This window comes from Phoxinus phoxinus (genome assembly GCF_949152265.1).
Source record: "Phoxinus phoxinus genome assembly, chromosome: 1".
Lineage (NCBI taxonomy): Eukaryota > Metazoa > Chordata > Actinopteri > Cypriniformes > Leuciscidae > Phoxinus > Phoxinus phoxinus.
Genome location: NC_136876.1, coordinates 24,146,223 through 24,171,819, shown reverse-complemented (window position 1 = coordinate 24,171,819; position 25,597 = coordinate 24,146,223). Strand labels below are relative to the sequence as shown.

The 25,597-nt window shown below is 38.5% G+C and overlaps 1 protein-coding gene across 1 annotated transcript in view; it reads right to left on the bottom strand.

Moving 5' to 3' along the window:
- The window catches only part of LOC307004617 (inactive phospholipase C-like protein 2), a 72,658-nt gene that overhangs the window by 9,786 nt on the left and 37,275 nt on the right, over positions 1-25,597 (bottom strand). Inside the window, exons 2-4 of the mRNA XM_079623965.1 lie at positions 12,972-15,461; positions 6,617-6,820; positions 4,253-4,328 (exon numbers count right to left, since the gene is read on the bottom strand). Of these exons, the coding sequence (XP_079480091.1) occupies positions 4,253-4,328; positions 6,617-6,820; positions 12,972-15,461 (2,770 nt within the window). The remainder of the gene's footprint in view (positions 1-4,252; positions 4,329-6,616; positions 6,821-12,971; positions 15,462-25,597) is intronic.

Here is a 25,597-nt window from a genome sequence, read left to right as displayed (position 1 = left end):
TCAAAAGGAAGGAGAAATAGAGCTGCAAACGACAACGGATTTGCCGGAAGAACCATCATTTTCAAACAATGTACATTTCTGAGCTGTCACCGAATGAGAGGACAGCTACATGTGTTTGTGTCTGAGAGCCTTTGAAGTTTGATACAGATGAGAGAGTGTTTAATGACAGACAAAGTTGCCTTGTTACATTTAATGTGGTTGCTATGGCAATGGTGATGTATGGTGATCCTCTTAGAATAGGTCGCCTCCTGATTGGACGATTGGATGTGACACGCTTGCGTGTGGGATGGAATCGTTGAGTCGGAGGTGTCACGATGAAGGCAAGAGAAAAGGAGATGAATGAAGAAGAGGTTTAAGGGAAGAAATGAAGGACAGGATTAAAGTAACAGGATAAAATACAGGATTGAGTGATTGTGATGAATTGAAAGAAAGATTGTGTTAGTTACGGGCAGTATTGAATAGCTGTCTCAATGCGGAGATGATGAAGCCATTGGAAAGGGAATATTGGCATGTCAAGTAGATTATTACGAACTTCAACTGTATACACAGTCACAGTTAGTATATTTAGAATAATGCATGTGTGTGTTTAAATGCATATAGACACATAAGTGAGTTAGGCCTGAAACATCCATCCATCCGATGTGTTGTAGCAAAAATAGGTCACAGATCTATTCTGATGAATCACGGATGCCAGGGAAAAACAATGGTAAAAGCAATTTCAAGAGAAAATATAACTTTCTAGCCTTTGATAATAATAGAAACCAAAACATTTCAATTGTACTGTCAGAGGGACAATTAAACAATTACTTGAACTTTAGCTTAACATTTACTAAAACTTCACATTTTATTTTTACTGTGTGATGGACAATTATGAATTAAATCACTAAGGGTAATTCATAACAAGAATAGCAATGTACAGCAAGACATTTAAGGTTATGTACAAGTCATTACCATTACAAATAATTGCAAAAAAAAAAAATGTATATGAATATTTTTCTATTAATCTATTTGTCTGTATTTACATTGCATATCTTTTTTGACAAGCCATATTTTTATGGCTTGTCATATCGTGTCATATCGTGTCTACACAGATATCTACACAAACTCCGGTATTTTAAATCCGGAGTGAATTCTGACTAAATTAAACAACTTTGATTGGTCATTGCGTTCGAGAGATCCACAAACATGTCTGTGATTGGCTCCATTTTTCACCGCTGCAAAAACACGTTGTAAATTGAAACATTTGACGTTCAGAGCACAAAACCAAATACGCACTGAAGTGTTATCAAATATGATATTATTACAGTATCTACTGAGGGTGCTCTTGCTTTCATTTGAGGGTGCTAAGCATTTGACTTTGTAATGTTTTCTTTTTACCCCTGTTTTAATTGTTTATGATCAAACATTAATTGGCGGACCCCCTGCAGTATCGCTGCGGCCCCCCGGTTGAAGACCCTTGCCTTAAGCAACCAAGGGACACGATTAATCATCTTAAGATGAGAGCAGGAACGGACAGTTATACTTGTCCTAGCTCTCAATCCTCTCCATCTTAATTACGTAACTCACTTTTAATTAGTTTGACCGAAGTGTTTATTAGAATGGAGAGGTGCTGGACAAGGCTATCAGTGCCCCACAGCACTCTGTCTCTCTCAAACAGCTGCCCCCCTCCCCTCACACTGCTAATTAAAGTTCAGATCGGCAGCTGTGACACTCAGATGGACAAGTCCAGATCCGCACGGCAGAATGTGAGAGACGGCGAGTGCTAGAAACGTGTTTATTTTTGAGCCAAAACCAGTAAGAGCAGAGAAGGTCGTTAGCAAAGGCATGATTCAACCTCTCCACCGGCGTGAGATAGATGGAGGGAGGTGGAAGGACACGAGATGAGAAAGAGTGGGCGAGGAGACAGCGCCAGAGCACGCCAACCTTGTTTATTTACTGACACTCTATTGCTCTCTAAAGCAGATTTCTCCATTAACATGGTGACACATAGCCGAGCAGGGGTTCTGGCGGAGCGTTATATAAAACGGATTGTTTCGACTTTAGATTCCGATTGGATACGCTGCATTCAAAGCTGCTATAAAATGACTATAAACACACATACATATTAATGCACACATTCTGTATTAATGCATTGCTTGGCAACCACAAAACTATGAACTATAGTTATTAGCGGAAGATTTTTAATTATTTCACATTTTTATCAAAAATAAATAATTACAGACTTAATTATGTTGTGTCATGCCTAAGGCCACGGTCACACGAGATGCTGCACTTAAATGACTTCCATAATAATTCCATGATAAGCATGTGGACGCCAGAGACCAGCAACACAATCTCATGTACAGCAGTATCACGTTTTGTGTACATCAGTTACAATTTGATGATCTTTAGCCGGCAAATTTGTATAATAATAATAATAATAATAATTCATTACATTTATATAGTGCTTTTCTTGGCACTCAAAGTGCTTTACATAGAAGGGGTAATCTCCTCAACCACCACCAATGTGCAGCATCCACCTGGATGATGCGATGGCAACCATATTGCGCCAGAACGCCCACCACACACCAGCTTACTGGTGGAGAGGAGACAGAGTGATGAGCCCAATTAGTATATACACTCATAGAAGAAAAGGTTCTATATAGAACCTTAAAAGGTTCTATAGGCGCTTCGTATTTGGAACCCCTAAAAGGTTCTACACTCTTAGAAAAAAAAGGGTTCATTGGGGTTCTATATAGAACCATAGGGTTCTTTACTCAACTCCAAAGAACCTTTTATGCTAAAAAGGTTCTATAATGACAAGAAATAACCCTTTCTTGGGTTCTGTATATAACCTTTTAGGGGTTCCAAATACGAAGCGCCTATAGAACCTTTTAAGGTTCTATATAGAACCTTTTCTTCTAAGAGTGATATATATGGGGATAAAATTCATCATTTAGATGAATAGAGGATCTAAATGTCACAGACTGACACAAACTTGGAGTAGATGATATATGTTTTACGTTTTTAATTTGTAATACCATTCTAAAGTCTGGGCTTAGTACGATTTGTTCACTTTTCAGCAAGGATTCATTAAATTGATCAAAAGTGACAGTAAAGACATTTACAATGTTGCAACAACAAAACACAAAAATTCTATTGCAAATAAATGCTATTCTTTTAAAAAATTGATTCATCAAAGAAGTATGGTTTCAACAAAAATATTAAGTAGCACAACTGTTTTCAACATTGAAAATAATAAGATAATATATACTGTAATGAAACGATTACATTGAGAAAATAAGTTTCTTGCGCACCAAATCATCATATTAGAAATGGATTTCCGAAGGATCATGTGACACTGAAGACTGGAGTAATGATGCTGAAAATTCAGCTTTACCATCACAGGAATAAATTTTATAAACAAATAAATATTGTTTTACAATTTCTACTGTTTTACTGTATTTTTTATCAAATAAATACAGCCTTTACTTTTTTGAACTGTAGTTTGCTACTATTTTCATTTGTTATTAAAAACAGAAGCCCTAAATCATGATATCATATCCTGTTCTCTGCGGTGTCTTAAAATGTGATTGTGGGCCTTTTCCACTGTAAAATCACTGCTTCGAATGACCCCTCTAGGTGTATCACTTTATTCATTTAAGTTAAAAAATTGTTTTAATTCATGATAAGTTATAGTTAACTTATATAGTTTTTAATAGTTTTTTAAATAAACATCTTGTTAACATTTCTCTCTCTCTCTCTTGCTCAAATTTTAGCTTTATCTTTAGTTTAGTTTAACTTTAGTTTATCTACACTGTTGAAGGCTTTAGGGCACAAGCCACCTTGCATCACTTCAAAATAATAGACAATTGTGTTGGTGTGTGTGTTTTATGCCAAAAGTGGGTTAAAAAACAAAAGCCCCCGGGCTATTTAATACGTCCACGAGGTCAGATGATTAAAAAGAATGCTAGAACAGACGAAAAACACAGTTTTCCACTGTGCTCTGGAAAAAAATTCACTTCAGCTACAAAATAGATTATCAAGGCGTACACTGATTATTAACCGTGGAAGAAAATATGTGTGTGCAAGGGTTTATGCTTCCTGTTGCTTCATGAGTAAACAGAAAAAAAACATTACAGTCATTAACAATGTCTAATTGTTATTGTGAAGTACTGTATTTAAATGATCAACCGGCATTGTGCTTGCACTGTTAATCTTACTGCTAATATGTGTACTGTATGTGTGTTTGTGTGTGTTTGTGCAACGATACCTGCTCGCTGTGCTTGTGTAAGTTTAGAGTACACGCCGTCAGCTGACTCGATCAGTGTACGACTCGTCTGGATCATCTATAGGAAACCAAAAACAGGAAACAGGAAGTCAGGTATCAGCAGGAAGTGAGACTTCCAGATCAGGCAAGCCCTACCCAGAGAAGCCCAAACTCACAAACACATACACACACTCGGTAATAAACTGTATTGACAGAAGAGATTGAGCTGCATTCCACAGGCCAGATTAGATGTGCTTCTTGCAGTAACCCCCCAAGCACGCACGCACGCACGCACGCACACATGCCACACACACACACACACACACACACACACACACACACACACACACACACACACACACACACACACACACACACACACACACACACACACACACACACACACACACACACACACACACACACACACACACACACACACACACACACACACACACACACCATATTCCTGCATACATTATATTATATGGATGTCTGCTCATATCAAAATGGAATTGTGTCATGAAAGAGAAAATACACAGCAAGGTGTGATAGAGCAGAAAGGATGCGTAATACAATCAAGCACACTTTCACATCTTTGCAGAATTTAATCTGTTAAATTCCCATTATAAAAGGTACAAGCAAGAAAGAGCAGAACGTTGAAGTTATTCTGCTGTAGGCTATGACTGAATTCATAAACACAACTCCAGTTAAAATACACAGGTACTTATGTATAACTAAATACATATGTGGATTTATTTAGATCAAATATTCAGGATATATGTTTATATATTCACTATGTATTCTGGAGTTATGATATAATATTCAGATTGTCAACTACTGTATATAATCAGTAGGCCTATATAGGATTATTTACACATATTTACAACTATATTCAGGGTATATGACAGTATATTAAGATTTGCAAGTATATACAATCAGTATTACTGATTATACACTCATATTTGCAACTGTATTTTTAGATTTACAAAAATAAATTCATTATTTATAACATTATATTGAGATACTATAAATATACATGGAAGTATGTGCGTTCATGACCTCAAGGCTAGATCATTGTAATTATTGTATTTTAATAAACAAACTCCAGCTGGTCCAAAATGCAGCAGCTCGAGTTCTTACTAAATCCAGGAACAGGAAGTATGACAATAGTAGCACAGTTCTGTCAACACTGCATTGGCTCCCAATAAAACATTGCATACATTTTAAAATCTTGCTAATTACTTACAAAGCACTAAATGGTTTAGCTCCCCAGTACTAGTTAAGAGAGAGCTCTTAACGCATTATAGTCCTTCACATCTATTGCGATCTCAAAATTCTGGCCATTTGATAATACCTAGAATATCAAAATCGACTGCTGGTGGTAGATCAACACCCAAACCCTGGAATAGTCTTCCTAGTCTTGTACGGGAAGCAGACACACTCTGTCAGTTTAAATCTAGACTAAAAAAAACTATTTAACCTGGCATACACATAACACATTATCACCTTTCTATAATTTACATCTGTTAAAGGATTGTTAGGATGCATTATGTCAACCGGGAATACTTCCCCTAACACCCGATGTACTTGTTACTTGTAAGAAGAAGAATGGCATATACGCTTAAATTAGTTTCTCTGTTTATCCAGAGACTACCATAGTCAGCCGAATCCGGTCCGTATCCAGATCAGATGGTGGACCTGAACCTCCTAGACACGACCACAACGCAGGCTTGCATGTCAGCAGAGACAGTGTCTACTAAAAAATTCCCTGTAAAGGCCTCGTCGACATGACAGCCATCGGAATAGATCTCAGCAAAGACCATTAGAACCAGATACTACTGTAAGCCCTCTGCACAGACCTATGGCCAGCTTTGTCTCCGATCTTTAAGCAAAAGGAATTGGATATACAATGTAATTTCTTACTTGTGATGCAGCCTGAATCATAATCACACAATGTGCATTCGTTGGCCAGAAGAGAACTGGCCCCCCGACTGAGTCTGACTTTTAAAAAAAATGTTCTTCTCAGATCTGTCACCTGATGTAGTTTCTGTTTCCTTGCAATTGTCACCTCTGGCTTGCTTAGTTGGGTACACTTGATATTCACCAATACTATTGATCTGTCTGCACTGATGCTGTTGAGCTGGATGATGACATCACTGTTTGTTTTCTGCAGAACTGTTTTAGATGTAACTGTTTTTAAATCAACACTGAACTGACTTCAGCTGAACAATGACACTACAACTACTAAACAAGTTAATGTAATATTCGAGCTGAACTGTCATGCATTACCCTCATGTTTTGTCGCAACATATTTTGGTTCACATGTGCTAGCACTTAGGGTCACGCTGTTGAATTTCACCCTACCGTGTCATAAGCGGTGAGCACTTTACGCAGTAGCTCTGGAATGGGGCCATGGGCTTCCATGGTGGGGTAGGCCTCGCTGAGATTTACCATTACCCGTAGCGCTCGCTCACTGTTCATGAGCCAGGAGGACACAGTCAGGATACACTGTTTCATGTTAGCTGCCGGAGTCAGACCGCAGAGCTCCTTAAACGACACCATGGCATTCTGGAGAAAAAGATAGCAGAGAAGACATTAGCTTTAGCAGGTCAGTTTCACATTCAAGATAAATGTGCGATTACCCACAGCAACAGCACACAGTGATTCTGTTTAAATACAGAAGCTCATGTTTACCTCAACCAAGAGAATTACACTTCCCTCTCTGTTTTGTGCACAAGAAGACACAGCACTCTGTCAAGTTGGAGGCCAAATCAAAGTCACGCACTAGATCGTCTATGAAAGCGCATTGTGCTCATCGAGTCCCGCAGAGATGCAGAAAGGACAAAGCTTTGCCTTCTAGTAACTTAACCAATGCTGAAGAACTAAATATCTGAGAGTCAGAAATCAGAAAGAACTGCTCTAGCCAACAATGTTGCCTTAGTTCAGGAAATTATTAGGGATGATATTATACCAATCTGAGGAAAATTGAGAAAATCATACCAATCTGAGGAAAAAAAAAAACAGAAGGCCTTTGAGAAAAGAGCAGCATGGTTTAAGTTCCCATGACATTAAGATCTCAGACCACTTGGATTTTGGGTTGGTTGAGGTGATGCTGTGTTTCTGTGTGTATTAACAAGAGCATCAAGTAAGCAAGTGTTCTGATTCACGAGTGAGAGTGTGGACAGCTTTTGACACCGATCATACTGTTTTCCTGGCCTCCTCACACACGCAGAGACTTAGGGCTTCACAATTAATCTGATTAAAACCAAAATCGCGATATGGCTCAGTGCGATTGTCTGATCTCAAAGGCTGCAATTAACTTAAATATATGCGCTTTGTGCTTCAGAGTGAAGTGTGGCACTGTGTCCTTTTACACACGAGCAACTCATGATCTGGTGTTTTCAATGTCTCAGAGCGGTTTGCAGTAAATCCTGCTCCACACTTCGCCATCTCTGCATCAGCTGTTTGGGTCGCTATTGGATTGCATTTGGGAAAGCAACATACGGCAACCATATTCCCAAACTTTAAATGAGAAGCACTTAAACCAGCTGCCATCAACAAAAAGAGAAGCTTTAAGACAATTATTTTCCGACAAAATAAAAGCTATTTTTTAAATATTTTTTAATTGAAGAAACTATTATATTAGCTATATAACCATAAATTAGTATTGTAATTTTACAGTTATTGTTATTGTCATTATTTTCCTTAAGCCTTTTTATTTTACAATGAAATTCTTATTATAGCATTATTGTAGTTTAACAACTACTGCTAATCACTAGTAATAATAATAATAATATTGTAGTTATATTGCTGAATAAACACACAATTTTTACCAAATTATTCAGCCCTCAAACAAGCACTGAAAGCTTGGGAGCTTTAAAACATGCATTTTAAATGGCAATTGGAATTCTTATCAGAAAAGTTGCAATTCGATACAAAAGAAGATATTTTGAGGTTAAAACAACATTGGTCCCTAATGTATGGACAAAAACAGTTCTTCAAAATATCTTCGTTTTTGTTCCATAGAAAAGTCCAAGTTAGGTTTGAAACAACATGATGGTGAGTAAATGATGACAGATGTTTCATTTTTTGGGGGGAACTCACCCTTTCATACTCTTTTGGTCTCATGACAGCAATTGTCAGGCCGACAACCATTTCCAATGCAGACACATGTAGTCACATATTCTTTCACACACGTGAATTTATATTTAGCACATTTATTAATCTGTCTTCCCTTTGGAGCCGAGCAGCTGACCCCTGCAAGACGCTTTCAACAGGATTTGCTATTCTCTTGGGAAATTTTCTGAAAAAAGGTCCCCACAGGAATACCAAAATATGCTCACACACACCCACCTACTGTACCTACTACCTTGTGCTGCAAAATGACAAATGTTTATAACTAAGACTGATGCTTGCATGTAAGGGAAATTAGTCGAGTTTTTAAACATAGGTATCTAGGAGTGTCTAGAAACAGGTTTGGACAATTTGTTCTAATAAAGAGAGAGCCATCAGTGGTCTCACACACCCACCCACATACACAAGAAGAGCTGCTCTATCTGTCTAATGCTCTATTTCCCCCCCTCCATTAGACATACATTTTTGTTATTTTCAGTTTAATGAACTCTTTGCTGCATGATTCAAATTTCATTATTTAATTCACACACAAACAGCGTGGCTCAGGCCAGGAGAGCGCGGGAAAGAGCCGCTTCCGGCACACGCTCGGATAATGTGTTCCAGACACTTCGTCCTGTGTTTGTGAAAACAAGGGTGTTTGTGTTTGCATGGATCAGGAAGAGTGGGGGTCATGAAAGCTGAGCTATAATGTGAATGTGTTTACAATAATATAGTGTAAAAACATCGTGACTAGAGATCTGGGTACAAATTGAGCCTGATGTAAGTTATCGAGAACATGAAAAATCATGAATAACCAATTTGGATTAATTGGAATTTGAATTAGCAGGTGAGCCAATAGAGGGGAAAAAAATCATTAAATTATCTATTGTGAATGTAAATTGAGCAAATTTGACAAGTAAATTCATAATCTACTTTTCCCCCATGTTGTCCCGAACTCAGGTGACTTTCCTTTATGGAACACAAAAGGAGAAATCTTGAACAAGGGGTTTTAAACTGAGATCTGGGGCCACAAGGGGGCGCTGGGGAAAAACATGAGCAACGTTTCGGTCTCACAAACTTCATCAGGCATTTACAAATATTCGATTTTTTTTTCTCTCTCCGAACTTCGATATTATTATTTTCAATTATGGTTGTAACGGTTTACAATTACGTTTGTAACTGATGACGTGTTGTTACTTATGTATTCTCAATGAGCTTAAGTGGTTACAGATGGAGCGTTGTTGATTGGTCCTGTGTTTATTTTAAATGGGATGAGTTTGAATATTTGTATATGCCTGATGAAGGTCGTGAGACCGAAACGTTGCTAAGTCATTTTTTTAATATCAATTTGCAAGTACCGATAGTGTGCGGGAGTTCCTTATTTGCAAATTAAGAGAAAAACAAACAAACAACTGAATAAATAATTAAGTTTAGTCATATTACTGTTTCATTCCGCTTTTTAAACATTGGTAAGAAATCATGAAATTAGTTTTTTTGACAAGTAAAAAAAAAAGGGGGGGGGGGGGTGACTGGAGCAACATAAACATAAAACATAAAAAACAAACATCTGCTCTTAGCTCTCCTTGATGTTCAAGAGAGAATTAGCAATGTCTGATTCATGAACAGATGGTTCTTTCGAATCAGATCCTTTCAATGAATCAGCTGATATTTCACGAAAGAAAGAAAATCACATGGGTTTAGAATTTAGAAAATTCTAAGTTGATGCTACAATGAAACTAATGAGCTATATAGCAACATTTGATCCAAAACATTTTCCCAGTTAAAGCAGAAGTACATTATCATGAAACTCTACAGATGCTCTTAAAGTTCTCATGCTAAGACAGCTGTGATTTATTGTTGTCGTTGAGGCATAAAGCTGTCGCTCCATGGCCATGAAATACTCATATTTACCCATTAAATAAGGCAGCACAAGACTAATTCATGCACTCACTAGCTCTGTGCTTTACACAATTATAAAGCTCAGTCTAGAATAGGCACGTTAACTTTAGGCAGGATGTAATAGTAAAAAGTGCTGACTCATGACAGTGTGCATAGTAAACACTGAGCGATGTGCACGCCAGTATGTCCATATTTAAAGCACAGCAGATTTAGATTTAGAGCTTCAATATGGTTGCAATACAAGCCTGACTATTTTTGTCTGCATTGAAAAATTACTTTGTCATGATGGAACGATAGCATCAAATTTAAAAGTGACATGCAAGCCATAATTACAAATGGCTTTGTAAGACTAAAATAGTTCAAGATGTGCTTTCAAAAATAAAAACGTAAAAGTATCCATACCAGAGAAGCATAATCTTATCTGCATATTCACATTGGTCTATGTTTCATTAGTGTGAGAGAGCGGTTCACAGAAGTGACAGATCATTCTACACAAACAACACTTCCTGTGGGATTGCTATGACACCATGGAGACCATGAAGACCATGCTGTTTAACTGTATGAGAGAGACATGGAGAAAGAGGAAGCAGCAGCAGACAGCTTGATGTTGAAACTTTATAAGTGATTGAGCAGAATAACATCCTGCCAAGAACAGGATCACTTGGCGCTTGATACTGATGGTCTGCACTCATCTTCCCTGATTTTATTCCAAAATACAGCAGGACTAAAAAAAGTGTTACACAACACATGCATTCTTAATAGCAGCATTAAAACCCTACACACATTCTGCAGTGAGTGACTGGCATTGTTCAGTGTGTTTCCTTTAACTGTTTGCACACTTGAGTGTTTTCCTGCACCCTCCCCCTTCTTCTCTCCTATTTAGTGGACATGCATCAGTTTCTTCAATCAGTAATCAGTGGAGAGACTGGCTAATAGGAAACGGATCCACTGTTTGAATTGCACAGTGACTTTTATGAGGGTAAATTCTGGCTTTCTTTAAGAAGTTTTAAATACATTTTTTTTAATTAAACAAACACATGAAACTCTATTAGCTAAATTAAATATATGTAAAAGATCTACAATTGTTATAGCAGAGTTAGATAATGGTAAGTTATCAATTTAAATAGACCTTTAAAATATGTTTTTGCTGTTTAGTGGGGTTCCACAGGGGTCCATTCTGGGCCCGGACTTGTTTTCTTTGTATATGCTGCCTTTAGGGTCAATCTTTCGCAAATACCAAAAAGTGACAATTATTTTTATAAATCTATTGTTTTTTGCTTCAAGTGAATTTAGGCATCACAACATTATAATGTAAAACACAAAAAAATATATATATTTTGAAATCTTCTAAAGATTATACTTATCAGTGTTACATTGTTAAATTATTAGTTTTTAAAAGATTATCTTTAAATGAGCATAAGATTATGGCAAAGGTATTCTAAATGTAAAAATACACAATGCAATATCGGCTGCAGCTCATACAGCAGATCATGGCGCTAGGTCAGTTTGCAGGGAATGCAAGAACTGATATTATGGACACATTAACTGCACTGTGGATAAAAGTTTCTGCCAAATTAATAAATGTAAATGTTAGCTTTAATTACACAAAGTAAATGACTAGAAACATATTTTACTATAAAACCTAGCCCTAAGTCATCTGCGTCAACACCAGAGAAATGGGCAATGCAAGAAAATAAGAATATGCAAAAACAGATCTGTGATATAGGAACAGCACAAAAGGCATTCTGGCAAATGAAATAACACAATTACACACATACGTGCACAAATTTAAAGACAAGGGGAGAGATCCACAGCAGAAAGACAGCTAAAGCTGGCCATATGTGTTCTGTCTCTAATCATCTAATGGGATGTCCTTTGAGGTTTTAGTCTTCTTAAATTAGGACCATGCGCTAGAGGACATCATGTTAATTCTGCTGAGCAAGCGTCCTTTGAAATCAATATTATTTGCAGCTTGCACCCAATCTTTCATGACATGAACTATAATGATGTATTGCCTTTATAACCCTGCCATTTTACTCTTCCGATAGTATTCAGTGACAAAGCATGAATAACATTCTAGCATTTGAGAAACATCTGTTGTCTCACTGAGTTCTCTCATCTGTAAAAACACATTTTGTGAAAGATCTTTAGAAACGAAAACCAGGTATCCAGTTTTAAGGGCATTACTAATGAGCTCAACATCAAACGCTTCCACTCCGAATCTTTCTTGTATCATTAACTCTCTCACTTTCTACCTGTCCATGACTTCACATGTAATTTTAAGTGTATGTTTTCAATGCCGTGTTGTCATAATCCTTGTTACACCCCTTTACCTTCATTGAACAAGGCAAATTTCAAGACTAAAAGTGGCAGCTGATGCCATTCCACAGGGGAGTTATTATTATTTATTTTTTTGTAAGACCTTCACATGGCATTGTAAGCAAATTTTGTACTTTTCATACCAAATATATTTTGTGCTTTGACACAACATTTATCATTTGGATTATTTAAATGTGTATCTACAATCTCCACAGTCACTACTATTATTGATTACTTCTGAGTCCTGAAGCTATACAAATATCATTAATACTTGTATATCAATATCAGTGCTTGCTGTCAGAGAATTAATTTCTCAAAAGACTCAAGATTTAGAGCAAATGGACTCAACAACCATATCTTAAAACCATTGAGCCTGAAAAGACCCTACCTGTACGTTTTCCCGTAGATCTGTTGCTTCCCGTAGTGGCTGGGTCGATGCCCTGAAGAGCTCATCTACTACTTTGATCCCTGTGGTCTTAGTAGAGGTGTATTCTCTTGCTTTGCGACCCTTCCTCACAGAGAGACCCCTCTTATGGGCCTTACCCCCACCTCGTCGGTTTGTAATGGCAACGTGAACAAACAACGTGGTGTTAGGCAAAAACTCCCCTGTAAGTGACTGCAGTGGTACGTGCCGGTAGCCAGGAAGCAGGCACTCAAAAGGAATGGTGTACTGGCCAATAAATTCATCACCAATGTAGTCATCATCAAGTACTACAAAACGCAAAGCAGCCAATTCAGGAAGGTTGATCTGGAACTCGAAGCTTTCATCAAAAATTGGATTGTCACCATTTTGCGAGACAGTTTTTGTGCGTTGTTCTGTGCAGTCTGCAGGAATTCCATGGATCTCCACATAGATGTATGGCTCTACCACATCACCTTTAGCAGCAGAGCCTCGAGGCTTTGGTAGGTTTTGGCCGCTGATTACCTTGATGTGAAGGAGCTGGGCTGAGACTCCAGGAAGCGAGTCACGAGCATTTGCACTAAAATATGACACCTCCTCGCGCATTATTGCTGGACGTAGGACATAACCACAGTTGCCATTTTGCCTAAACCAGCCAAGGTTCAAATCCATCATCAAACCTGGAGTCTGGTAATTCATTGCCACAATCTGGCAACCACACTTCCAGAAGTCCTGTGGATTCATGTTGCTAGCATCAATGCGCATGGGTGTTGGGTACACCCGTGACAAAAAACGCTTATTGTAAGAGACAAAGTCCTCAGGAAACTCGTTGGCAAAGTGGTTGGCGTCAACCTCATTAAAGGAGCAAATCTCCCAATACCTCTGTTCCCGTTTCGACATCTCAAAGTCACGGAACTGCACAGACTTGCAGAGGGTGACTAGGTCAGAAAGTTCTTTGCAGAGTCGTAGTCGTTTGCAGCCAATTCCGTTGAGCTGATCCTTATCGTCACCACCCATCATTCTCCTGGACATCTCAAAGCCTTCTTCTTCATCCGTGACCTCCCCTTCAGAGTCTTGAGAGTCAGTAGGCAGGCGCTTCCCTTTGATGAGTATCTTTCCCTTGAGTTTCTCAGGGGAGGGCAAGTAATGGTCCTCCATATTAGGAGGTTCAATGTGAAGTTTGTCTCCAAGAATCTTCTTTAAGTGTTGAGCCAGGGCCCTCTGTTGGGGAACACTGCAGTGTGTGACAAGACAGAGGATTAGTGGATACTCTGAACTCTCGAAAGCATATTGGTTAATGACATCTAGAACTTTACAGAAGGCCAGCTGGGATGCAACAGAGCTACCAACATAGACTACTGGCTCACAGTCAGGGCCATCCCAGACTACGACCTCTATGCTTCGACAACCCATGCGTAGCGCCCTAACGTAGCTGCTGAGGTCCGATGAGCCCCAATAGTGATCTTCCAAAAGTGAGGCGTTGTGGGAAGAGTTGATGTAGTAGTGTGAAAGGGGCTGAGTCATATCCTGACAAACATGCTTGTGCTGCGGGTCAAAAATGTGGCACTCGGATGACAGGAGGTAGTGTGTGAAGCCATCTATAGACAAGTAGCCATTGTTACGTCCTTCAGCGGAGGGTTCGTACTTGTGCACAATCTCCCGACACATTTCCTCTGTGACTCCCTCCACTCCCTGCTCCACCTCTACAAAGAGCATCAAGTCTTTGGAGTCCAGGTACTCTTTGTTGCTGGAGAACTGCACCAGCAAGAAAAAGATCTCAGGGCGTGTACACAGTTCACAGTAGGCTTCTACAAACGTGTCTAAATCAATGCCTTCACCATAGCAGTCCTTGGCTTTTTGTAGCTCTTTGAATTTCAGTTCAATGCGAGACTCCCTCATGCCAGGATTGAGACCCTTGATGATTTGGGTGGCCCGGAATAAGTCAATGTGTCCTTGCCTTTCTGGATCAGCTAGCTCGAACACTGACCCAATCCAGGATGTTCTTACACTAGGTTGATTGGGTTCGACTACGCCCACCATGTGCCGCCCATATGAGACCAGGTACCGTAGTCCCATCACCCAGGTGCTAACCACTTCTGCTGTGCTTGCGACCAGATCCAGGGACTCGTAGTTGTCTCCATATATAATTGAGAATGCACACTCATCTGGGAACTGATCTGAAAGGCCATTGCTGCGTAGGATGGGTGTTTTCTTTCCCAATCGAACTTCTTTGATGCTCTTGATCTCAAGCTTGGCTTTCTCTGAGTCTTTCTTCGATGGCTCCCAGCGGAGCCAGCGCATGTCGGGGTCCAATAGGAAGTAACGATTGTACATGCGAGAATTGGAGCGAACTTTCTTCATCTCACAGCCTTCCATCATGAAGGCCATGCAGGCAGCTGTGCTGTTCATCTTGCGGTCACTTGGCATAGAGCTGAACGAGACAGTCTTCTTCCTTGCCTGCCTCTGCTTTGAAACATCCTGCAGAAAGAGCACAAAGAAGACTGGTGATTATAGCTGACATAGACAATCTAAAAAGGAAACATACATATAATGTTTTTTTCCATTATCAAAGCCTACAGAACAAGCTAATGTTTTACAATGCTAGGGACAAAGGTGAAAATAGCAAGAATTATTTTACAATAACATCATGATGAAAAACTAAAGTTCAATAAATGATTACTCAAAATAAATCTCTCTCTCCAATACATAATCAACAATTGACTAAAAAAATTTAACTAATCACTGCTCCTTATTTGTCCTTTTTTACTGGCTGAATAATTGAATAACTAATTGAATTGAACAGGATGCAATGTTTACTTAACTGGGAAATACATGTCATTGTTGTAATTGAATTTATTCATATTTATTAAATTCCACTAATTAAATTAAACAAGCAAATCATTCATTCCTATCACAATGTCACATTAGTTGAGTACTGAATATCGCTGTGGTATTGATATGTTGATAATGAATATCAGAAAATTTCACTGGAATCAACTTTACTGAACCCTTGCATAGAGCAATCACACATGTTATCTTTTCCAGGAAAGATATAGACAGATATAGACAATAGTGATCCCTAAGGTGGAAGTCAGGTGCAAATCAATGGGAATAGGCAATAAAAATGTTGACAAATTTACAACTATATACATTAGGGCAGACATGTATCAAAGTAAAAAAGGAAAGCTATGGCCTGGAAGAAATATAAGGAAACTAACATAAAATGCGATCTAAACCCACCTCAGCTAGAAATCCAAAGTACCCATTTTACCACACAGGTCAATGTAATCTATCACACAGCAATCAATAAAAAACAGACAGGAAAGAGCAGTCTATGGCTGATAAGACACTTAAATAAAGCTTTTAACATATAGGGCCCTATTTTAACGATCTGAAACGCAAGTGTCAAAGCGCAAAGCGCAAGTAACTTTGTGGGCGGATCCCGGCGCTGTTGCTATTTTCCCGGCGGGATAAATGATTATTGCGCCTGGCGCAAATCTAATAGGGGTTGGTCTGAAGTAGCTTCATTATTCTTATGTGTGGTTTGGGCGTAACGTGAAATAAACCAATCAGAGCGTCCTCTCACATTCCTTTTAAGAGCCGGCGCGCTTGTTCCACAGCGGATTGCTATTATAAAGGCGGATTTGCCAGCGCACGCCAGGAAGCGGTTCACAGCCGAGGAGACCGACGTTCTCGTCAGGACCGTAAAACTCAGAGAAGTGACATTGGGGATGATGGGAGAAACCCACCCAAATTAGCTTCGGTTAAACAGGCGTATAATAATTTGGGTTAATCTAGATTTATGCCTATTTCTTCACATCTTCACGGACACAACAATGATTTCCCTCGTGTGCTAATATTTTTCCTTGTAATAATGTATGATTTGCAAAAATGAAAACTGCTGCGTCTGTTTATATTAGAGAATCAAAGTGGATGCGCGTTAACACACTACATTATGGCCAAGCACGCGCCCTTAAAATACCATATCACTAACGCGCAACGCGCCACTGTCTTTAGACTGTTTTTTTCCTGGTCAGTGGCGCAATTGCTTTTTTCTAAACCTGGAAAATAGCACCAGGGGAGTTTTGCGCCGGAACACGCCTCCTCTTTGCGCTGAACCGCCCCCGCGAGCGCAAGTTCATTCCCTAATTTACCGACGTGCGTCTGTGGAGGGAAAAGTCCGCTGTGCGCGGGTGCAAAATAGGAATGATACATGCGTCGGTGTTCAAAGTCAATTGCGCTGGGTGCAAGATAGGGCCCATAACCTCTGATAACAACCCTTTTTAAAGAGAACAGTACACATTAAAGAAATAATATATTTGATCTTTGATATATATACACACACATATTTAATGAGTCTATAACACATCCAGACAGTACCAATCTCAAATAAGCAAAAAGAGCATGCATACACAGAAGATCAGAGATATGAATATGTTCACTGCCAAAGAAAACATAAAAATAGATCTGATTACTTGGTCTAAATATGAACTCTTACTCTGGACTGGAGGCTTTCCAAGTCAAAGCACAAGCAGGGAGAAATACCAGGGGAGTCTTTAGCTGGATCAAAACCGTATCAAGCTCATATCACATCAACCCACCTGTGATGAAGAGGACTGTTATGACAGCTGAGCATCACATACGCCACACATGTATCAAAGCATGCACAAACGTCACACTACACTGTTTAAAGGCTGCATTAAATAAAAGAGTGTTGTGGAAGTTAGTCCAGTAACTTTGAGACTATGTGAAGAGGGAGACCTGATCTGGCAGCAGGATGGTGCTGGCTCTGACACACACACACACACACTTTTTTATATATATATTTTTTCCATCTTGGACCATAACACATAAAAGCAGTGGGCTGCTCAAACCCGTTTCCCTATACCTAGTACCGTCTTACCTGAATTGATTTTCATTGGCTCTGTTGAAACCACGGTGCAACAATAAAATAAATTGTATTTTACCTGAGCATTTAATGCGAGTTTGCAGTCTGAATTGAATGAGAACAAATAGTACAGTTAGCCACAAAATAATGGTAAGAAAATATTTTTTTTATTGAATGCTAGAGAACTGAACAAACAAACGACTCTCATGGGCCAGTTCAATTAAGTGAATCAAAAATATACAGTGCAACCAAAATAGTTATGAACAAATGATTCTTATAAACTGATTCTTTTAATGAATCGGTGTATTACATCAAAGTACTGCGAGAGCTTACTGAACTGCAAGTCATCATTACTTTCAACGATGTCCGAAATCTCGAAATGAAGCACGTTTTGCATAGATGCGAATTTGCAACACTGAATATTTAATCATATTGGCTATTTATTTTTATATAAACTTATTTTATTTTATTATTTAAAAAAAGATAGTCCTGTCCCGAACTCTCACCATTAATTAGGCTGGCTCAAACAAACACTCGAAATGACTTTAACATCCAACACTTCAAGTAATGTATCTGTATTTACTATTTATATTCAAACAGGCTTGTAATGAATTGTGCTAGAAACCGGATTAAATTATCAAAATAAAGCACCAAGCACAGAACCTTGTATTTCATTTCCTGGACAATTCTAAGCTTATTTGGGCACTTGGATTATTTGGACATCACTGCACAGGAAGTCATTTCACCAAGCCATGTGCATGCTGAGAGCAGATCTGTGAGGGTCGTCTGCACGTTAGCCTTGTTTCATAACACAGCTGTGTTTGCACTGAACTGCTGAAGGGTGTCTGCATTCAGACTGCTCCTGAGAGAGAATGGCAATGTCAGTGCATGTTTGAATGTGTCATGTGACGAGGAGTAACAGAGAAAAAGAGAGGTTAAGGGTCAGAGTGCACCAAGTTGACAGAGAATGATTGGCCCCTGGCCTTTGTCATTTAAAAGGATAACAGAACATACATCTACACAAAGCCAAACATACGAAACATGAGAAGGAGCACGATTGTCTTCACTCACAGCTTTTTACACTAGTCAAAGTGTCATCCTGTCTGTTAAAGGAATACACAAACATATCCTTATCAAATAGTCTATTCGTCCTTATATGTGCCTATAGGAAAGAAAAAAACATGGCGGAGGTTTCTTTAACATCTTAATTATTTCTCCTAGACCGCAATAACATTAAATGGTAACTTAATCAGTATTGTCTCTTGCTGTCCAGTCAATAAAGTAAATAAATAACTCCTTAGAGGGACAGTTGTGACATAATTTTGTCATCATTTACTCAACCTTATGTTGTTTCAAACCTGTATGAGTTTCTTTATTCTGTTGAACACAAAAGAAGACATTTTGAAGAATGTTGAATACTAATGAAGTCAATGGCTACTGTCAACTGTTTGGTTATTCTTCAAAATAACTTCTTTTGAGTTCAACAGAAGAAAGAAACTCATAGGTTTATAACAACTATCGGTGAGTAAATTATGACAGAATCTTCATTTTTGGGTGAACTATCCCTTTAAAACAAGATAATTTTACTTGAGAAGCAAAATTGAGATTTTTAGAGAATATGTAAATAAAGTTTATTTTTTCATATCCTGTTTAAGCATAGATCTAGCAACATTTTGTGAAGTTTATGCTTAAAACAAGCAAAATAGTTCAAATATTTTTCTGCTGTAAATCGAGATTAAAAATGCTGATCATTTTTTGTAGTGCTTTGAGAGAGTACACTGTGCTCAGATTAAAATATATAAAATATTTCATAAGTATAATTTTTTTTTTTTTCAAAACAAAATTATTTGAGTTATGCCATTTGAATTTTTCTTCTTCAAATTGTATGGCTCTACTTATGAGACAAAGTTGATATTTAAATTAAATATAGGTGACAACTTGTGAGGAAATGAAAACTCAACCTTTGAGCAACGTATGTTTAGTTGGATTGATATTTTAACATAAGCATTGAGCTGGGCATGCTAAATAAACACTTATTTTCAATCAATGAGTCGTGATGTGGCTCAAAACCCAATAACAAACAAACAAATATACATTTGCTAAGAAATCTTATTGACTCATTTGAAGAATAAAAAGGTTAATATAAAAATGTATATCTGCTGCGATTTTAATGAACACTGCCGATGATAAAAAAAGAAAACAGACGGCGAATGGTATTACTTCGCGCATTTGATTTAAATCAAAGCAAAGGAAACACATAACGATAAAGTTCAAACAAGTAAATGTATCATGCTGTTGAAAAAAGAAGATAAAACATACATGAAAGCGTAAGCAATTCTGACGTCTGCGCTTTGAAATGATATTGGTAATGTTACAAACACAAACACACACATACTGTCACAACAGCAAAAATCATAAGACTTCATAACTGTTGACCCCTGCGTAGAAAAACATTAAAGACTATTAAACACATTCACATAACAGTGAATGTTTACAGAACTAAGCATACATGCGTGTGTATGTTGAAGAGAACAGGAAGGGTCTCCCTGGTGTTATCTGCCTTGCACTCAGCTCATGTTTTTGGGATTATTTTTATATTTTTCCAGCTTGGGCATGCATCTACTCCAAAGGGACCAATTAGAGCGCTGCCTGTGATACTTCCCTGCTCATACCTGCTTAAATGAATGTGTACGAGCATTAATGTATGTGCACGCCGTGCAATCGGTATGTGCTACATGTCTAAGTGCCTGTAAATCAGTCGGTCTTTGTGTATGTGAGAGTGTGTGAGTGAGATTTTTCTCTGTCAGCTGCAATGCAGGTTGCGCTCAAGGTTTCTGCAGAGGTATAGGCAATGCATATTACTCATTCAACTCAATTCAAATCCTTTAACAGATCTCTGTCTCTCAACATGGTGTATTTCAACTCTCTTTCCTCTCTCTCCTATTTTCCTCCATTACATACAGAAGTTTCACTGACATGTTTGGTTTAGACAGCTGATATAACTAGAACATACCTGCTGTGATTAGGGTACCCCCTATTTATGAAGTAATTTTACCTTATAATTATACGCTATACATTAGTCAATCAGAACTTATGAGAGTTCATTCCACTTTATTAATGGTGACTTGTTAGAGACTATCAGTATGAGTATACAGTTGGTTTCTTCTGATAGGTCAGAAGGTCTGAACTCATAGTCTGCATTATGATGCAATCACTCCTCAGGCGGCAAATGATTGGTCTGGTTTGGTCTGTATAAATGGATCTAAGCATGGTCTCATTGCGTGGGTTTGCCTTATAGAGAATGTATCACTTCTGAAAGCTGTAATGGTATTGGGTTTGACCTGACATTTACATTGCATAATGCATTTATGCATTTGGCAGATGCTTTCATCCAAAGCGACTTAAAGTGTATTTAAGGTATTTGTTTTTATCACTTCATGCATTTTCTGGGAATCAAACCCATGACCTTTGAAAGTGTCATTATGTTTGAGCTACATGAAAGACATACTAAAACTTTATAATAATAAAAAAAGCTGTTTTCCAACACTCAATGCATAATAAAACATATCTGTTCTGACATTGTATTTGGGCCGAAATCATTAAATTCAAATCTACCTAATTTTTATGTTTCTTGGCAACCACATAAAGCCTACAGTGAACAGAGTAATTAACTATATTATATGGCAGCATTTTTTTCTAATATTAATAATAAACGTAACAATTTCTTTTGAAGAACACTGATATGGCCAGCAGCCATGTCATCCTGTAATCTAAGACTGGTTGCCCACTGAAGCTAAGCAGGGTTGAGGCTGGTTAGTACCTGGATGGGGGACCTTCTGGGAAAACCAGGTTGTTGCTGGAAGAGGTGTTAGTGAGGCCAGTAGGGGGTACGGCTCACCCTGTGGTCTGTGTGGGTCCTAACGCCCTAGTCAAAAAAAACTGTTATCCAGTCTTTGTGTGCGGGCCCGGATGCTTCGGTATCGCCTACCTGAAGGCAACAGGGTAAAAAGACTGAAGGATGGATATAGTGGATAGTATAGTGATGGGGACACTATACTGTCAAAGAGTACCGTCTTTCGGATGAGACGTTAAACCGAGGTCGCGACTCTCTGTGGTCACAAAAAATCCCAGGATGTCTTTTGAAAGAGTAGGGGTGTAACCCTGGCATCCTGGCCAAATTTGCCCAGTAGGCTCTATCCATCATGGCCTCCTAATCATCGCCATATACTGATTGGCTTCATCACTCTTTCTCCTCTCCACCAATAAGATGGTGTGTGAGCATGCTGGCACCCACATGTGTGCACACAGACCACTCAATCTATCAGACATTTATTAAAACACATGCAAGTGTGAATTTTACTTGCTGTAATATACAGTACTCAAGAGACACGCAGTAATTATTTGTAATTGTGTTTAGTAGTGGTTTGTCGAATGAACTAACCAGTTCCCTTCTGTCTGTAATCTGCCTTTGTAAGTGACCGCACATTGTGTTCTCAAGTTCGTGTGTATTTAAAGAATGTACGAGAGCCAGTTTTAGCAAGCTCACTCCGCTAAAATTACAGACTGAGGAAACGAAACACAATCTCAGACTGTAGACCAACCAACTGAAAGAAAGAGGGGAACAAAGAGCCAGAGTGAGTGAAAGAAAACGGTAGGAGTTAGAGAGGGAATGGAATTGATGTCAAGCACTGAAAATGTTGATTAATTATCCTGTGTTCAATACATAACTCTTATTAACAACTGTGTGTGTGTTATATATATATATAAATCCCAGCTTGGTAAGGCTGGTCAGTTGCCTGAGGGTTTGATGTAGAGGGGTTTTGATCACTTTTCAGCAGTCAGATTGGGAGACCATCTTTCACCAGCAAAGCAGTAAATTTACTGTGCATTTCAGCAGTAAATACACAAAAACAAAAATATTTATCCTACAATAGATATATCTATCATTACTTAATTATATACTGTATATCAGCATTATATCATTATACAGCATATACATAAGGCTAGTATCTTGCAGAACGTACAATTTATAATTCATTCTCCACTTATATATTCACCAATCTTTCATTTGAAAGTCACGTGTCTAGTATCTGTAAAACCGCATTCTTCCATCTTAAAAAAATATATATATAAATTACGTCATATACTCTCAATGACAAATGCAGAACAATTAGTTAATGTGTTCATGACATCAAGGCTAGATTATTGTAATGCTTTACTGGGTGGTTGCCCTGCACGCTTAACAAACAAACTACAGCTGGTCCAAAATGCAGCAGCTCGAGTTCTTACCAGAACCAGGAAGTATGACCATATTAGCCCCATTCTGTCAACACTGCATTGGCTGCCAATTAAACATCGTATCAATTAAAAAATATTGCTGATTACTTACAAAGCACTAAATGGTTTGGCTCCACAGTACTTGAGCGAGATCTTAACGCATTATAGTCCTTCACGTCTATTGTGATTTAAAATTGCGGCCAGTTGATAATACCTAGAATATCAAAATCGACTGCTGGCGGTAAAACCTTTCCCTATTTAACAGCAGAACTCTGGAACAGTCTTCTTAACATTGTCCGGGAAGCAGACACACTCGGTCAGTTCAAATCTAGACTAAAAACACATCTCTTCGACCTAGCATACACATAACATATTATAAACTTCTATAATTCAATGTTAGGCTGCATAGATTAGGTCAGCCGGAACCGGGAACACTTCCCATAAATCCTGATGTACTCATTACATCATAAGAAGAATGGCGTCTACGCTAATATTAGTCTCTCTGTTTATTCCGAGGTTTACCACAGTCCGCCGTATCCAGGCCGTGTCCAGATCTGATGAAGGACCTGCACCTGGACACGATGACAACGCAGTCCTGAAGTGTCAACTAGTCTCTCCCCTGTGGAGGATCCCTTCTCCGTCCCTTTACCTCTGTACAGATAAAACATTGTCAAAATAGTTTCGGTTCACATGGCTACTCGGAAGCGATAAATTATTCTTAATAAATTAGTCAATTTGTAAAGAAAGACTACACGTTTGAACATAAATATGTGTTGGCAATGTGTGTACACAACCACCCTATAGTGATACAAATCCACCCAGTGCTTTTTTTAAAATCCGGATAAATCATAAGAAGAGTCTCAGAACAAGCCGTTTTTAGATTCAGAGCAATGTGACGTCCTTTTGCACAAGTCCCTCCCACGATTGTTGACGGACACTGCTGTATAAGCATAGACCCGCCCTGAGTTAGCTGTACACAGTCCGCCATTGTTTTGATGCCGGAGCAGCTGTTGACAAGAATGTCTCCTAAGCGATATGGATATGGATAGTTTATGGATAAGACTTTAAAGGGGACCTATTATGCAAAATTCACTTTTGCATAGTGTTTGGACATAAATGTGTGTTGGCAGTGTGTGCACACCCTACAGTGGGATTTTTTAAAATCCCCATAAATCATAAGCAGTGTCTCCCAACGACCTGTTTTCAGCCATGGGGCTGGTGTGACATCACAACAGCCACAGGCCCCGCCCACGAATGTTGACAGACACTGCCGTCTTAACATAGAACCGCCCTGATTGCTGCACTGATGAGAATGTCTCCTAAGTGTTGTAGGTGTTGTGTGGCTGGATGTATTAATCCACATAGCTCTCTCTATTTACTCCCGGAATCTGAGCCAGCCGCTGAAGACGAGGTTGATTCATTTTGTTTTCGAAGAAAATGCTCCCTCATCTCTATCGAAATTCATTTATGTACTTACACACTTCTTATACTCTGTTTACTCAGCTCTCACAGTGATTTTCTGAGGTAAAACTGATGTTTTATCTTTTGTGTGATGAACAATAAACTTTATTAAACTCATCAGTATATTTTTGTCCATCATTCGGACGGGGTCCGCTACCGCAGGCTTGTAATAATAGTGGTTACAAGCACATGACAAATACGTTATAACCGTAATTAAACGTTATAACCGCGTTTTTGCTCACCCCCCAAAAGTGGCAAATTTAACATGCTGTAAAAAAATATCTGAGGGGTATTTTGAGCTAAAACTTCACATAATGTACACACTCTGGGGACATAAGAGACTTACATCTTGTAAAAGGAGCACAATAGGTGTCCTTTAAATAATCAGTGTTACTGTTTTTTTTTAAGATGTTCAAATGGTCTCTTCCTTGATGTGTGATTTGCTTTAAAAAAGATAGACAGGCAGGCAGACAGACAGATAAAGAGAGACATAAGCCGCGTTTCCATTACAGATTTGCGCAAATGTTTTGCGCTATTATCTAAATATCGATAAAAAACTATTGCGAAATGACGGCGTTTCCATTAACCGATGTTATGCGACTAAAACGTCCTTTTTTCTCTCGCGATAAGTCATTCCAAAAATCCTGGCAGCGGACGTTGGTTTATATAATCTCACAGCCACCGCATTAGACATTATTATTATTAATGGAAAGAGACGTACGTGTTATCCAAGCATTAATGGCAGGGAAAGACCCTTATAGGCCTATTCCAAACGAAATATAAGGAGTTTCTGGGTGTTTCACCCTCATTTCTGCGCTGAGGTTTTGATTGTGGCATTTCTTTGAAGTTTAGAATCCAGTATTCCTATAGGTTAATTATTGTTTATTTTATGAATTTAATAAAGAACTCTGTCTCCTATTCCAAACGATCCATATAGGCTGCTTTTGTGTCCATTCGTTTTTTCCTTTTTAAACCCGTAATTGAAAAA